The sequence below is a fragment of the Chelonia mydas genome, chromosome 14 (genome assembly GCF_015237465.2).
Source record: "Chelonia mydas isolate rCheMyd1 chromosome 14, rCheMyd1.pri.v2, whole genome shotgun sequence".
Taxonomy (NCBI): Eukaryota; Metazoa; Chordata; order Testudines; family Cheloniidae; genus Chelonia; species Chelonia mydas.
Window position 1 is genome coordinate 21,249,984 of NC_051254.2, and position 14,653 is coordinate 21,264,636.

Here is a 14,653-nt window from a genome sequence, read left to right on the forward strand (position 1 = left end):
AAAATAGAGGCCAAAAATCAGGTCAGACTCTGAGAAAACAGAAGGAACAAATTTGGATTTAATAAAAATGATTTGCTTTTTGTAAACATGCAATGGCTTGTAATATATGTCTACATTCAAACTATTCAAATATAGTTCTGCCTAGCTGGTACAGACAACAAAAGAAAAAAACAAGAAGAGGATCCGCTTCTTGCAAAAGGATTGTTTACAGAACATTTAAAAGGGAGCTAAACCTGCTGAAGCTAGCCAAATGTCTATGGTTTCATTTCTGGCCCTGGTGTGCGAATTTAATTGGTTTCATCCCAAACAAACCTAACCTTAAGTGATTTTTCAGTATGTATTATATAGGTATATTTCCACATTCCAGTGGCTATTTTACTGAACTTTGCCAAAATCAGTCCCCAACCTGAATACTTGTTAAATGTGCAGTTATTCTCAAACTGGCCATTAGATATAGGGCTTTTTCCCTTCTCAACCATTTTGGTTTAAAACCTGTACTCATAACCTTGTATATCCATCATGTGTTTTCCCAACTACTGTCTGTCTATGGAATTACACTGGACAGAAGAAGTCTTCTTACTTTATGGAGAATAAAACACACATACCCAGAGCTGAATTGTTTCGATTTAACTCCATTGATGTTGATGGAGTTACACCAGAGAGTAATTTAGCCCAGAGACTTTATAGCTGTGTAACAGAAGTAGATCCTTAATAGTAACAACTTCTAGGTTGTGCTGGGAAATTTGTCTAGACGTAGGTTCATGAAGTTCTTTTCATACAGTATACATTGTAATTCCCACATTTCCCGTCTCCCGTTGCCATCTTCAGATTAAATGTCCATTTAACTCTGCAAAATCCAGGCATCAGGTTAGGAAGATGGGCACCTCAGATGGACCTTCCCTATTTTGACTGACAATCACTCTACAGGCACTCGTTAGAATAATTCAGCGCATCCAGAATCTGGATCAATCTGCAGATAGTTCAACCCTGAAAAAACAAAAGCCATTCTTCTTGGGGATGCCATCTTCTGCATGATGCTCATGGTCACTAAAGATCCCATGGCATATTTTGTAAGAGCATGGGTGTTGGGCAGGGTATCCCAAATAAATTCCAACTCCAGGAACTAATTACACAGCAACCCATATAACCACCCTATCTAACTCACAATTGTGTCCTGGTCCATCTCAATAAACCATGGCCAGGCTTAGTAGGTATACCCCTTCATTCTCAGCACATGTAAACCCAGCTCTGCTGAATACTTCACTGTATCAGAACACCTATGTAAAAATCACTATTCCAAATTCACCATTTATATTTGAACAAAAATGACCATAACAGCCCTCATATCTCTCAGAATGTTTCATCTTTGCTCTAGTCACTCACAGGGCTTTGGTGTCATGGGATCCTCACATTAAACTTTCAAAGGTTGTTGGATATGCACAGATCAGAGTAAACACAGAAATGTAGTCATTCCGCAACAACAATCAGCTCTCTGGTCTCTTGTGGACTGAACAATGCCCCTGTCTTCTAGGGGGGGATTTTTCACCAGTTTTCCTTGACATGGCTTAATTATTAACTGCAGAGCTGCTTAAAACAATCATATGACTGGGGACAGGACTGATAAGAATTTTGATATGTACTATTGAATTTTGTGATGCTCTGAACAACTAGTAACTTCTACACTGATAATGCACCAAACAACTCAGCACACATTGTTACAAACACCTAGGACCCGATTCTCCATTGGCCAGCAATTTGGGCCATCATTGATGCCACTGCAAACTGAGTGCAGAAATGGGCATAAGATGTTACTGAATAAGAATAGTAATTTTTGAATACCTGCTTTTGCACTCCCATTGTCTTGGTGTAAATGACTGCACAAAATGCAGAGCAAAAGAGAATCAGGCCCCCTGTGATAATAACAATGTGTAAGTTCATCAAAGTGGTCTCTGATGTACAGTTTATTAGCCTTTCAATCTCTTGAGACATGAGTTCCAATATCTCAGTGCAAATAGGTTTGTTGGTCTTCCAAGTCACTTCCTAGCATTTATCTCCATCATAAAACCACCAGCCTGACTGTTGGTCTCTTCTCACGAGAGGCTCAGGAACGGAACAGCAGAGAACACTGCAGGTCAGGATTAAGGTGCATTGGCAAATATCCATTATGGTCCAGGACTGCAACAGCAGTGGGTATTACAGGTCAGGTTTGATGTTTATTGGCAGTGCCCTATGGGGGTACAGGACTAGAATAATGAGGCTGGGGTCTTCAGGGCAGAGCTGAGGTATATATCTGGCTCTTTGCCTAAGCCTTCCCCAGTCACCTCCAATTTAATGAGCACCAGATTCACATAAACTGCAATAACGAATGGAAGAAAAAAAATGCACTGGGGATAGCGAAGCGAGTGACAAAACCTCCACATATTTCCAGCAAACAGCCAGGACATAACAGTAATCTCTTTCCCAGCCTGGGGAATAACCATCCCATGTGATCCTTGCTTTCGGACGAACAGAGACAATGCTGATAATGGGTCACATGAAGTCAATGGAGCTATGATGACTTCCATCAGCCCTGAACTGGAACTCCTCTCCAATCACCCAACTGATTACTGACAGCTGAAATTGTGGGGCTTTTTTCACCACGGTGCCACTCCAGCTTTACACTAGAGTAACTCCTCTGAGGTCAATGGAGTTATCCCTGCCTAAAACAGGCGGAATGCAGTGGTGAATCAGGTCAGTCATCAATCACATTCAAAGTGCTAAACTCCCTCTTTTCCTTTTCCTACCCAGCATAATTGTCACATTTCATTTTCCCTCCCCCTCCTAATCCATTTTGCTAATTTGGACAGCTGGGAACAGGAAGGGGAGAAAAACTCTGATGCTGCAATTGCTGATTCCCTCAAGAAACCCTTAAAAAGTGCCATTAGCTGGTGTGCAAATCTTTCATGTCATCCGACAAGGTCTTTGAAGGCACTATGTTCAACATCCATTTTTATAACCCCAATTAAAAAAAAGTTGTGATTCCTTCCAATTGGGCTTTCTTCCAGGTGTAAAGCAAAATCATATTTGCTTCTCAAGTCACTACTAATCAGCCAGACTTCAACATTGGGGTTTGATACACATAATCTTCCTTCACATCAGAATTCAAAATGACACAAAAGGTTAGTTCAATAAGGGAATGTCACAACTCAATTCTCCCCCACCTCCTCACCACATGCCTGTATGGTAGGTTGTATGGACAATTTGCAAACATATTTCATGTCAGGTGTGTCTCACACCTGCACTGGGATGGGCAGGGTCTCAGATTTGTGTTTGTACATTTGCTTCCTTTTTAAAAGGACAAAAATGTAGATCTTTGTCCCTTAGCCCAGTAAAGCAGGGAGTAAATAATACCAAGTGCAGGCAGTTTAAACAGCTGAAAACTAACTCTACCAGTGTCCTTAATTACGCACTGAGTCCTGAAGCAAGAAGACAGAAATGTTAGCAATAGCTTACCCCCAGCCTATGGCATGGTTTCTTATATAGGGCAGTTTCCATGGACAGCATTTCCTGAAGGAAAAAGGGGCCTATTGGGTTTCCAAACATTGAGGGCCAGATCCTCAGCTGATATAAATCAACAAAGCCCCACCAAAGTTGATGAAGCTACACTGATTTGCACAGGCTGTGCATCTTATAGATTTGATTCACTACTCCAAGTTTTATTCCTGGTGATTTCAATGGAGACATGCCTGCATATGACTGGAGGAAGGCCACATTCACAGAATCATAGGACTGCAAGGGACCTCAAGAGGTCATCTAGTCCAGTCCCCTGCACTCAAGGCAGGACTAAGTAATATCTAGAACATTCCTGACCGGTGTTTGTCTAACCTGCTCCTAAAAAAATCTCCAAGGATTGCGATTTCACACCTTCCCTAGGCAATTCATTACACTGAATCAGACCTGCTCTCTGCCCTGCTACCAGAACAGAGCAATGAGAGAAGGACAAGAATCCTACTCATGCCTCTATTTTTAATAATGTAGAACAAACAATGGCCGATAATATGATTGTTCCCAGGTTCTACTGCTCAGTTCTTCCTCATCCTGGGAGGACACAAAAGACTCTTCCAAGAAAATGGCTCAGTGCTTGAAATAAGATGGACATTTGTAATAGTCCATTTGTAATAGTGAGGGTTATTAATTATTGGAACTACTTACCTAAGGAGATGGAGTATCCATCTCTTGATGTCTTTAAGTCAAGAGTGGATGTCTTTCTAAAAGAGATGCTCTAGCTCAAACAGAAGTGATGGGCTTGATGACATTCTCTGGCTTGTGTTATAGACTAGATGATCATAATGATCCCTTCTAACTTTAAAATCTGAGACTATGATTAAATCTTCCTTTTATTTTCTTAACATACTCTGTAGATTTCCTGGGGAAACAGATGCTCTTTCATTGGCTACTCCTTCTTACAAGGGTTCTCCCCTCAAATACCCACTGGACTTTGGATATTTGTCTTGGTTCCACTATTAACTTTGGCCTCATTTTCCCACTTGTAACATGGGAATAATGGTGTTTACCTACCTCATAGGACTAGTGTGAGAATTAAATCATATTTGTAACCATGTTTTGGGATTCTTGGGAGGAAAGCACTATATGGCTGCAAAGCATTATTTATTATTATGATTCCAAAACTTGTGACATGTTTTAGATCTCACAAATGACAACATAGTGGGTCCTGGTACCAGTCCCCCGAAAAAACATCCTCCTGATCTATTGTTTTATGGTTCGGTTCACTCATGCCTCTGATAGCCGATCAAAAGGTCTGATTCTGGTCTCACTTATACTGGTTTTATAGTGACTGGTGTCACTCCATTGATTCAGTGGAGTTACTACTGATTAGGGCTTTGTAATAATCACTTCCAAGAAGCACTGACTCCCTTCTATTGCCATTAAGGTCACCAGCCCAGATCTGAAACTGGCATCAAAGTAGCTCTGTTAATGTCAATGAAACTCTGCTGATTTACACCAACTGAGGCTCTGGCCCACTGAAGGTGGAGGGTACACTCAGCAACCAGAAGCTCACTTTATCTTGTAGGATCGGGCCCTTAAAATGGTGTGAGATCAGAATCAGGCCCATGCTGACTGCTCCTCTTGCCGTAGGTGTCCCTTGCTGCCACACGTAATGCTGGCTGGTAGGCACCATCAGCCATTCATATGCCCTACGTTAGACTGGCTAAAAATGCCAGCATTTTACACAAAGTGTAAACAGCAGGAATGTCATTTAAATAGCCCTCTACTTCCATGGAAGCGTGAACCTCATCCCTAAAGGAAAAAAATTACGGTGTGTTGTTTCTTACTGCCCATAGCAATACCCGAATTCCGTGCTGCTGAGCAGCTCAGGCACCTTTCCAACCCTTACAGTGCTCCGCATCGGTGTCCCACCATTCCTCAGACAAAGCTGGGCTCCTACTGTAATTCCTTTGATCAAGAGACCCAGGGCTTTGTGTCTCCAATCACTGCAACTTTCTAAAGGGTGTGTCTACTGGAGAAAAACAAAACACTTTAATGTTTACAATGAGAGAGGAACTGTTTATGCTCCATTCTGATGCTGTGTTTCTTGGGGGAGAGAGAGACGGCTCTCGGCAACAAGGGATTAAGGGGATCTATTGTACCCTTTTCTGATCCCATTAGATTCCATTTGCATACATCTCATATTCAGGAGCTGGGAGCATAGAAACAGCCATCACACCTGCTACTTCTGTAGGGCAGAGCCATCTACTAACGGTTAAACGCAGGGCAGCTTTTCACAAATTTGGGGGGAAATTGCAAGCGGCAAAGAGGGGTGTGTGTGTTTGGAAGTTATGAAGGGGAGGGAGGGAAGAAGAGAAACAAGAGCAAACATGCATTGGGAGGATTTTCCAAGCCAACAGAGAGCCTGCAAAAGGACAGGCTTTGAATTCTGCATGTTCTTTTAACTAGGCCTCTGATTTGAAGAGGCCCCCAAAACCCTGGTAAGCCTCATTGAACTTGAAAAGCTACAAGCTTCCTTTCTTCCCCATTTGCTTTGTCTTCCCTTATCTTATTCATGAGAGACATTGTCCCTCCTCCACCCTCAACTCCCCCCATCGGGGAGGGGGCGAAGGGGGAAGAGAGAGACAGTCAGCTTGGAATGTTTCAGAGAAGCAACAATGTTACGTCACACACAGAAAACCCAGAGACAATAGTGCAGAGAAATTATAAGTGAGGTACCAGTAGCAACACGGACTTGGCTTTAGATAGAGGCTAATAAAAGGGACCAGGAGCTCTCTCTCTCAAGGCTGCATAGACAGACACTGTGCAAAAAAGAGCAAAGAAGCTGAAAAAGAAAGTCTGGTGAACCATTTTTAGGTTTTGTCTACAGAGGGGATTCGCCCCAGTTACAGCCACCAGTGATCACTAGTGGAAACTCTTAGTGCAGAAAACCTTCCTTGAAACCAGCAAAAGGAGCACCAGTTTCATTTTTGGTGATAAGTGACTTTGACCATCCATTGAAACTACTTGGAAAAATAATTACTTTTTGGCAAAAATTTTGAAACATTTGTGGGTTTTTTAAACTTTTCTGTGAAATTTTTACAGTTTGACAAGAAAATGAAAACATTTCAGTCTTTGAAAAACATTTTCAGTAACAATTTTATTTTTCTGTTAACTGTTTTTTTTAAAAAACAAACAGATTTTAGGGTTTTCTTTGTTTTGTTTTGAAAACTTAAATGAAAATTTCAACCAAAACAAAGTTTTGCAGAACAGCCATTTGCTGTTGAAAAAAGTGTCTTGACAAAAAGACATCCACCAGCAGCTCTGTCTTCATTATGGCTCTCACTGGGACAACCATCAGGAATCCCTAGTTTAGGCCTGTTCTTCATGCCAGTTTTGAGAGAATGCTCTCAAGGTTGTCAGATCTTGAAATTAAACTGCCTTGACAATAGCCCTATAGGATGAAATTTCTCCTGGAGTGGAGAACCATTTACAGTAGGGCTCCCAACTTCATTAATGCTGGTGCAGCTTAACTGCTGTTAGCAGTAGTGGGAACGTTTTCTCAAATTCTATAGTGCAGACAATATATGGGAGTGTAGATAAGTGCAGTCACCCAGTCAAGCTTCCTTCCCCACTCTGAACTCTAGGGTACAGATGTGGGGATCTGCATGAAAAACCCACAAGCTTATTTTTACCAGCTTAGATTAAAACTTCCCCAAGGTACAAATTATTTTACCTTTTGTCCCTGGACTTTATTGCTGCCACCACCAAGCGTCTAACAAATATAACCGAGAAAGAGTCCGCTTGGAAACGTCTCCCCCCCCCAAGCCCTACACTCCTTTCCTGGGGAAGGCTTGATAAAAATCCTCAGGAATTTGCATAGGTGAGCACAGACCTAAACCCTTGGATCTTAAGAAGAAGGAAAAGCAATCAGGTTCTTAAAAGAAGAATTTTAATTGAAGAAAAAGTAAAAGAATCACCTCTGTAAAATCAGGATGGTAAATACCTTACAGGGTAATCAGATTCAAAACATAGAGAATCCCTCTAGGCAAAACCTTACACTACAAAAAGGCACAAAAACAGGAATATGCATTCCATTCAGCACAACTTATTTTATCAGCCATTTAAACAAAACAGAATCTAATCCATCTCTAACTAGATTGCTTATTAACCCTTTACAGGAGTTCTGACCTGCATTCCTGCTCTGGTCCCGGCAAAAGCCACACAGAGAGAACCCTTTGTTTCCCCCCCACTTCCAGCTTTGAAAGTATCTTGTCTCCTTATTGGTCATTTTGGTCAGATGCCAGCAAGGTTGTCTTAGCTTCTTAACCCTTTACAGGTGAAAGGGTTTTTCCTCTGGCCAGGAGAGATTTAAAGGTGTTTACCCTTCCCTTTATTTTTATGGCAACCCAGCACTCCCTTGTGACCTAGGGTGGCCCTGCAGGCATCCTGCCCCAGTTTCCCTCTGAGTCCCCAAAATAATTCACATACACCAAGAGTCTTCAAAACAATAGTCCCCCTCTCTTGGGGACAAAACATTGAATATCATTCAGATCCCCAAAAGGCCCCTTCCCACTTACCCCTCATATTTAGGGTTCACAGTCCTCCTTGGGATTGTGGTTTTAAGTCCCGGCCTTCCCAGCTCATACCTCATCCATCAAGTTTAGGGTCTCACAGTCCTCGTTCTTTAGACTGTGCCTTCAGCTACATTCTCCTCAGGAACCCCTTCAACCACTCTTCTTTCAGCACACCCTCTCTCTGACTGGGCTTGGAGCCTCTCTTTGGAGTCAAACACCCCCAGTCACCTGACCACTCCTTGAAGCTTCTCAGGTGGATCTAATTACCTCAAACACCCTGTCTGAGACAACTGGGGAAGAAGGAAGCCTTGCCCTGCCCTCTCTGCAAGGGTCCTGGCCCCAGTTCCTTAAAGGGAAAATAGCCTGTGTTTCTTCCTATATCTTCCGCCTCCCAGACTCTAACTATTTCCCCAGGACCATCTTCATCTCCTCACCTTATGTCCAGTTTTGGTTATTCTGGAAACTTGGAATGGGATGACTGGCCCCTCCCACTACTTTAAGGGCCAGTACCCCATTATGCGGAGCAACACATACGCAGAATTAGGTCCTTTATATGACTCTTGTGTGGGTTTTTGCATAGTACAGTATATTGCCTTGATATTTTGTACGTTATTATGACATGTGACTATCTATCCTAACTGCCTAGCCTCCCCCTTGATTAAAAAAGAAAAGATTGAGATTGTATTAAGTCAACACTGAGGAATATTTTAAGTTGATGCTACACATGACCAATTAACTAAGTACTGGATGTAGGGCATACGGATCAAGAATTCTCCAAGTAATAAGCTCCTATTCATGTTACAGTATTTGTCAACTCCCAGTTATTGGACCGTATTTTACCTTCATGTGCTGTATGTGTGTTCAGCACGTAATGAGTACAATGGGAATTGCCCTGGTTTTTATATCTGAGGGCAACATTTGACCCTGGTGAACTCAAATATTGTTAAATTCTATAGGGAAGCAGAATGACAATCCCAAATCATTCCAATGCACTGCCATATGCAAACTATGGCTCCAGCTATTAAAGATTGTCCACTGAGGGACCTGATAATAGTCTTCAAATATGTTAAGGGCTGTTATAAAGAGGACTGTGATCAATTGCTGTACATGCCTGCTGAAGCTAGGACAAGAAGTAAAGGGCTTAATCAATAGCAAGGGAGATTTAGGTTAGATATTAGGAAAAACTTTTTAACTCTAAGGGTAATTAATTTATGGAACAGGCTTCCAAGGGAGGTTGTGGAATCCCCATCATTAGAGGTTTTTAAGAACAAACACCTGTCAGGGAGGGTCTGGGTTTACTTGGTCCTGCTTCAGCACAGGGGTCTGGCCTTGATGACCTCTTGAGGGTCCCTCACAGCCCTACATTTCTATGATTCTATGCCTTAGTGGGAAGTTGTACAGGTAAATCTATTGTGCTAAAGATGTTTACTTTTCAAAGCAGGCATTTCTAGTGAGATTGATCACTGGCCCTCCTTAAAATCAGTTCTAAGAATTAAGCAGTCCTATGTAAAAAGAGGGGGCTCTTTGGTGATTGTTAGGGTGGGAAAATTGACCATGGCTTGGTTAGGCAGGGAGTGGGGAGTTTGAGGCAACTGCTTGCCACCTAAGCAGGAGCTCCCTCAGACATTGGTCCTTCCTGAGTTAGGCGCAACAGATTTGATCTTCCTGCTCCGCATAGCTGAGGGAAACAAAGATGGTTCTAAGCCACCTTTCCATTTCTCCCAGTCCTGGATGAACCAGGAACCAAACTAGCCCCCAGAATAAGTTGGAGTAACCACAGGGCCCAGGGTACTTTAACGTACACTGGCTTGTGATGGCCTCTGAGCAGTCACTATGTCCTTGGGCGGCGAGTTCTATGGGCCCGTGGTGCCCAGGCACCAGGAATATTCCTGTCCCAGCAAAGTTTCCCGCCTCCCCCCCCACACACACACTCCCCCCGCGCTTCCCCCGGCCCCACCTGCCACCCCCGGGTGATTTAAAATAGCACGGGGGCTCCCGCCACCACCCAGCAGCGCAGCGGGGCAGCTTTCCAGAGGCTTTGTTCTGCTAGTCACTGAACTCTCTAGAGATACAGCAATTTACACCAATGGATCTGGTCCCACTGAAGTCAACAGAGCTACGCCAATCTACACCCTCTGAGGAACTGGCCCCATTCACTTCAATGGAGCTAAACTGAATTGCACCATGTGAGGACTGGCCCATCAGACTAGTTATAATGTTTTCTTTACTCTCCAATTCACTCTCCGTCCCTTTCTACAGCCCTGTTCACCCACTGTACACTGTTCTTTTGGCTGCTGTTAGATGCCTGAGAGAAAGTTTGAAATTGTACTAACTCATTGCCCTGATTACTCCTGTGAATGATAATTTTTAATAAATCTTGGCAAACTGAAAAATAAAAACCTGGTGAAGTTACTGTCAATAGGGACATTTCTGGACAATATTAAACACAAAGAAGTTGTCTTCCAGCACCAAATATGTGATTTCAGGGAGGTAACGGGGGAGGATTTGGAGACGTTTTATAAACAACTAAAGGCTCAGATATAATGAGAAAACCTTTTGTGACATAAGGACCTGTGCATGTCAAGTAAATTCATTATATACCAGCTTGAATGGCAATCTGACTGCCTCCAAATGTCTAACACAATTATGTTGAGAAGGAGGAGATTGTACAGCTGTGCTTCCCCTCCAATAAAAGAAAGCAGAAGTAACTAAAAGGGGATGACTAGAAGTTGAAGGCTTTCCACTAGGCCCGGCTGAGCCTGCTGGAGTTCGTGAAAATCTCTGTTTTTTGGGTTCACAGGGTTCACAGAACTAGTTTGAGTTCACCAACCTTTTCTCTGTAACTTAAACCCACTGTGGCTGGGGTTCTTTTCCTAATGGAAATTCAATTTTAAATACATGGAATCAGATTTTAATCTCTAGTCCACCATCATAAACCTAGAGTAACTCCTGTGAAGTCAGTGGAGTTACACTGGTGTAAATAGAGGGTATCTTAGATCAGAATCTGGTCCATGGTTTTCTGACAGAATGACAGCCTGAGCTCTCTATTAGAGACATAAGAACATCCCCTCCAGAGCTGGGTGACCCTCCTGTTTATAGTACATAGACTTGGCGACGTATTTTGCAGTTTATGCCTTTAAAGCATAAATCTTTATCTTTAAATCTTATGGATGATACTATCCTCTAAGACAGGCAGCCATTTTGTGCTCAGGCTTGGAGGACACAAAGTCAAGCCCACGATGTTTGAGTGGTTTTGAAATTAGGCAAAACCAGTTGACCTGTCCTGACTTACTGCCCAGGTTTTGCTGTTTATGAATTCAACCCAATGGGCTTCTAGGTGCTGATCGGAGAGGTGCAGAGAGGCAACTCATGGGCAAACAGTGCTTAGAGTCTGCTCAGCACCTGGAAAGAGTGGTCCATATATTGCTGAGAAATGAGCACGGGGCTCAACAAAGAATGTAAACTTCTAGGCTCCCAGAGAACTGAGCCCTGGTGAGCAAGGGGGAAGTGGGAATGATGTGGGTGCAGCCCGACAGTAGTCTGGGCATAGCGTACCAAAGGCAACTCCTGTTCCCCCCTGAGAAACCCATGAAATGGTCAATCCCTCATGACATATACTAGGTAGAGTGTCCTTCCCGACCCACCAGTGTACAGGGCTTTTCCCCCTCAGCTTATTGGATAGCGAGTAACAGAGCACCACACTCACCAGCCTTTCTGATGGCTTTCTCCAATGCTTCATTCTTACTGTGACCGAATGCCGTATACTGCTGTGTATGGCCTTGGTGGAGTGAGAACACATGGAGGGACTGACTCATGCTAAATATTTTACATAAGGGTTGAAACACTGAAGGCCCAATCCCAGTCTCCCATACATCAATTCTACACCCAGGTAAAATCCACTGACTTTAGTGGAGTTATTCCTTTTGAGATCAGAATCAGGTCCTGAGCATTAAAGCAAAGCTCAACAATGATGGATAGTCATAAGAAGAGAAGTCAGTGTTACAGAAACAATCCCTTAAGATTTCTCTTTCTTCAAAACCCTGACTCTGTTTTGAAGTGAGCCCCTGCAAATGCAAAATAGGGGTTTCATAGTTATTTTTCCCCCTTTGGTTTCTAGTCCAGTAGCAACTTAGTTTCCAGTCAGAAGACAATACCATAACTACCATACCTGTAAATTCAAATTTATTTTCTATACACTTAGGGCTTGTCTACACAGGAAAGTTTTATCAGTTATGCCAGTAAAATTACACCAGTATAGATAAACCGATATAGTTACACCAATATAACTTCCCATGGAGACACTTATTCTGGAGCTTTTTTCATTTAGTTTAAACCCTTTTCAAAGCAATTTAAGCCAAAACAAAAAAGGGCATTTTTATACCAGAATGAGAGTGTCTACATGGGGACACAGCTATAAGTACATCAATTTAAATTTACACTTTAGCTTATATGTGGATACCTTGTAACCCAGTATGCACTACTGTGTGTGTGCCAGCCAAACACAGTGAATGAAAGTCATTTGTATAGAAAGGACACAGTAAATGGCCGAGGTCGGTCAACGCAAGCTGTGCCTAGGCAACACTTCAGAGTGCCCCACCCCTCAAATTTGTCCCAGTTGCCCCTCCATCATGACGGAGACATGACTGGGCCAAATTTGAGCAAGTGGCATTATAGAGGGAATCATAGAATATCAGAATCGGAAGGGACCTTTGACCTGATGCACGAGGTTGCAGTGCCACTCATATTTAACCCAGCCTCCCCTCCATCATGGCCACTTGCCAGTTGGCATTGAGGGGGTTTTCAGTCACATAAAGATATGCATATAAATGTAATTTTTGGAATTACTTGATTTTTAAGTGTTTAACCATGCAAATTCAATGTAGCATTTTCCATGATAAATATATGTACAGTATATTTTGGATATGATTAGTACAATCTACAACAAGAAGGGGTGAAATCCTGGCCCACTGAAGTCAATTGGAGTTTCCCCCCAGGTGTGGATCATGAATACCCTAAACTTCATTGTCTTTGGATTGCGGGGGCTGTCTATCTGCATATAATTAGGTTAGATAAGATCAGATTAGAGTGATGGATGGAGATATGGAGGGAAGTATGATCTATTCCTTTTTAAGGGGTAATGCACAAAGAAATTAAAGTCAGATGGATTTCAGAGGAGTATAAATTTGAATAAAGTTAAATGACCATCATGGGCTCTTTAACTTGGGGATATTTATCCAATTATATCAAAAGCATATATAATTACATTCTCCACACCATGTCGTCCTTTAAAATACAGATTAAGATCATTTATATTAAAATGTGGTATATATCCTCTAAGGAGCTCTCCGAAAACTTCAAAGATTTTCAAAATATCAGGTATTAAGCAGTAAAAAAAGTCTGTGGCTCAGGAGATGTAATTAAATTTCTGCTATTTGGATAACTGTAACTGTGTTTCAAATGTTTTTTGTTGGTTTTTTTAAAAAATAGCAACATTGCAGTCTGCTCCTTCACAGAAGGAAAAAGAACCCTTCAGTGGGTTTCACCTAAGAAGAGATTTTTAGCTGAGTCAAGTAGTTTCCCAGCTCTTCAGAATAAAGCAGTTGACTTGGCTATAAACTAACGATCAGTAAAATAGCCGAATTCTATTCAGGTCTCTAAAATTGGGTGTGTCTGGAAAAATCTCACTCTGAGTAGTTTAGAAGCAGAAGAAGACATTTGGGATTTCAAAGGTTTGGTTAGGAAATGTACTAATAGATGACAATGTCAGGAGATCTAGTCAAAATTCTCCAAATTTCAAATTTTTGATGAAAAATCTAATCCAAAATTAGTATTTAAATTTTTTTTGCAATATGTTTTACCAGTTTTTGATCATCTTTAAATGTTAGCAAATGAGAGCAGGTGAAGTGGCACTGAACATGGTTTAACTACTCCCAACAGAGCTTAACCAGGGTTTCTCAAGTGGTCCTATTGACTTTAGTGACCCGTTTAGCTGCCAAAACCAGACAGAGTATGACCCTGGCGCTTCAGAGCATAAACCACATCCATAGCCGTTACAGTCTTTCACTTGGCATGTTCAGTGTACATGACAGCATTGCAGATCACGTTCTCCAAGAACACCTTCAGCACTACCCGGGTCTCTTCGTAGATCAATCCCGAAATACGCTTCACGCACCCCCCCACCCCACCCCACCCCACCCCACATCGAGCCAAGTGATGAATAGCTGGCTTGGTAATACCTTGGATGTTATCCCGAAACACTTTATGATGGTGCTTGGCACCTCCCTTCCTCAAGCCTTTACCACCCTTACCGCGACCAGACATGGTGAAATCAAATCACACACAACCGACCAACTGTGCTGGGCACAGTTTGTCCCGTCTACATAGAATTATAGAAGATTAGGGTTGGAAGAGACCTCAGGAGGTCATCTAGTCCAACCCCCTGCTCAAAGCAGGACCAACCCCAACTAAATCATCCCAGCCAGGGCTTTGTCAAGCTGGGCCTTAAAAACCTCTAAGGTTGGAGATTCCACCACCTTTCTAGGTAACCCATTCCAGTGCTTCACCACCCTCCTAGTGAAATAGCTTTTCCT

At 42.4% G+C, this 14,653-nt stretch overlaps 1 protein-coding gene and 1 long non-coding RNA gene across 2 annotated transcripts; both read right to left on the reverse strand.

Moving 5' to 3' along the window:
• Window positions 1-1,225: 1,225 nt before the first annotated feature.
• Window positions 1,226-8,260, reverse strand: LOC122462917. The gene is made up of 3 exons (XR_006285822.1): window positions 8,067-8,260; window positions 6,242-6,308; window positions 1,226-2,353 (listed from the first exon to the last, which is right to left on the reverse strand). It is a non-coding gene; the product is annotated as an uncharacterized LOC122462917 (long non-coding RNA).
• Window positions 8,261-14,123: 5,863 nt separating this feature from the next.
• On the reverse strand, window positions 14,124-14,384 carry LOC102932929 (histone H4-like). The gene has a single exon (XM_037914107.1). It carries the CDS (start codon window positions 14,382-14,384, stop codon window positions 14,124-14,126), a length of 261 nt encoding a protein of 86 aa, XP_037770035.1.
• Window positions 14,385-14,653: the final 269 nt, after the last annotated feature.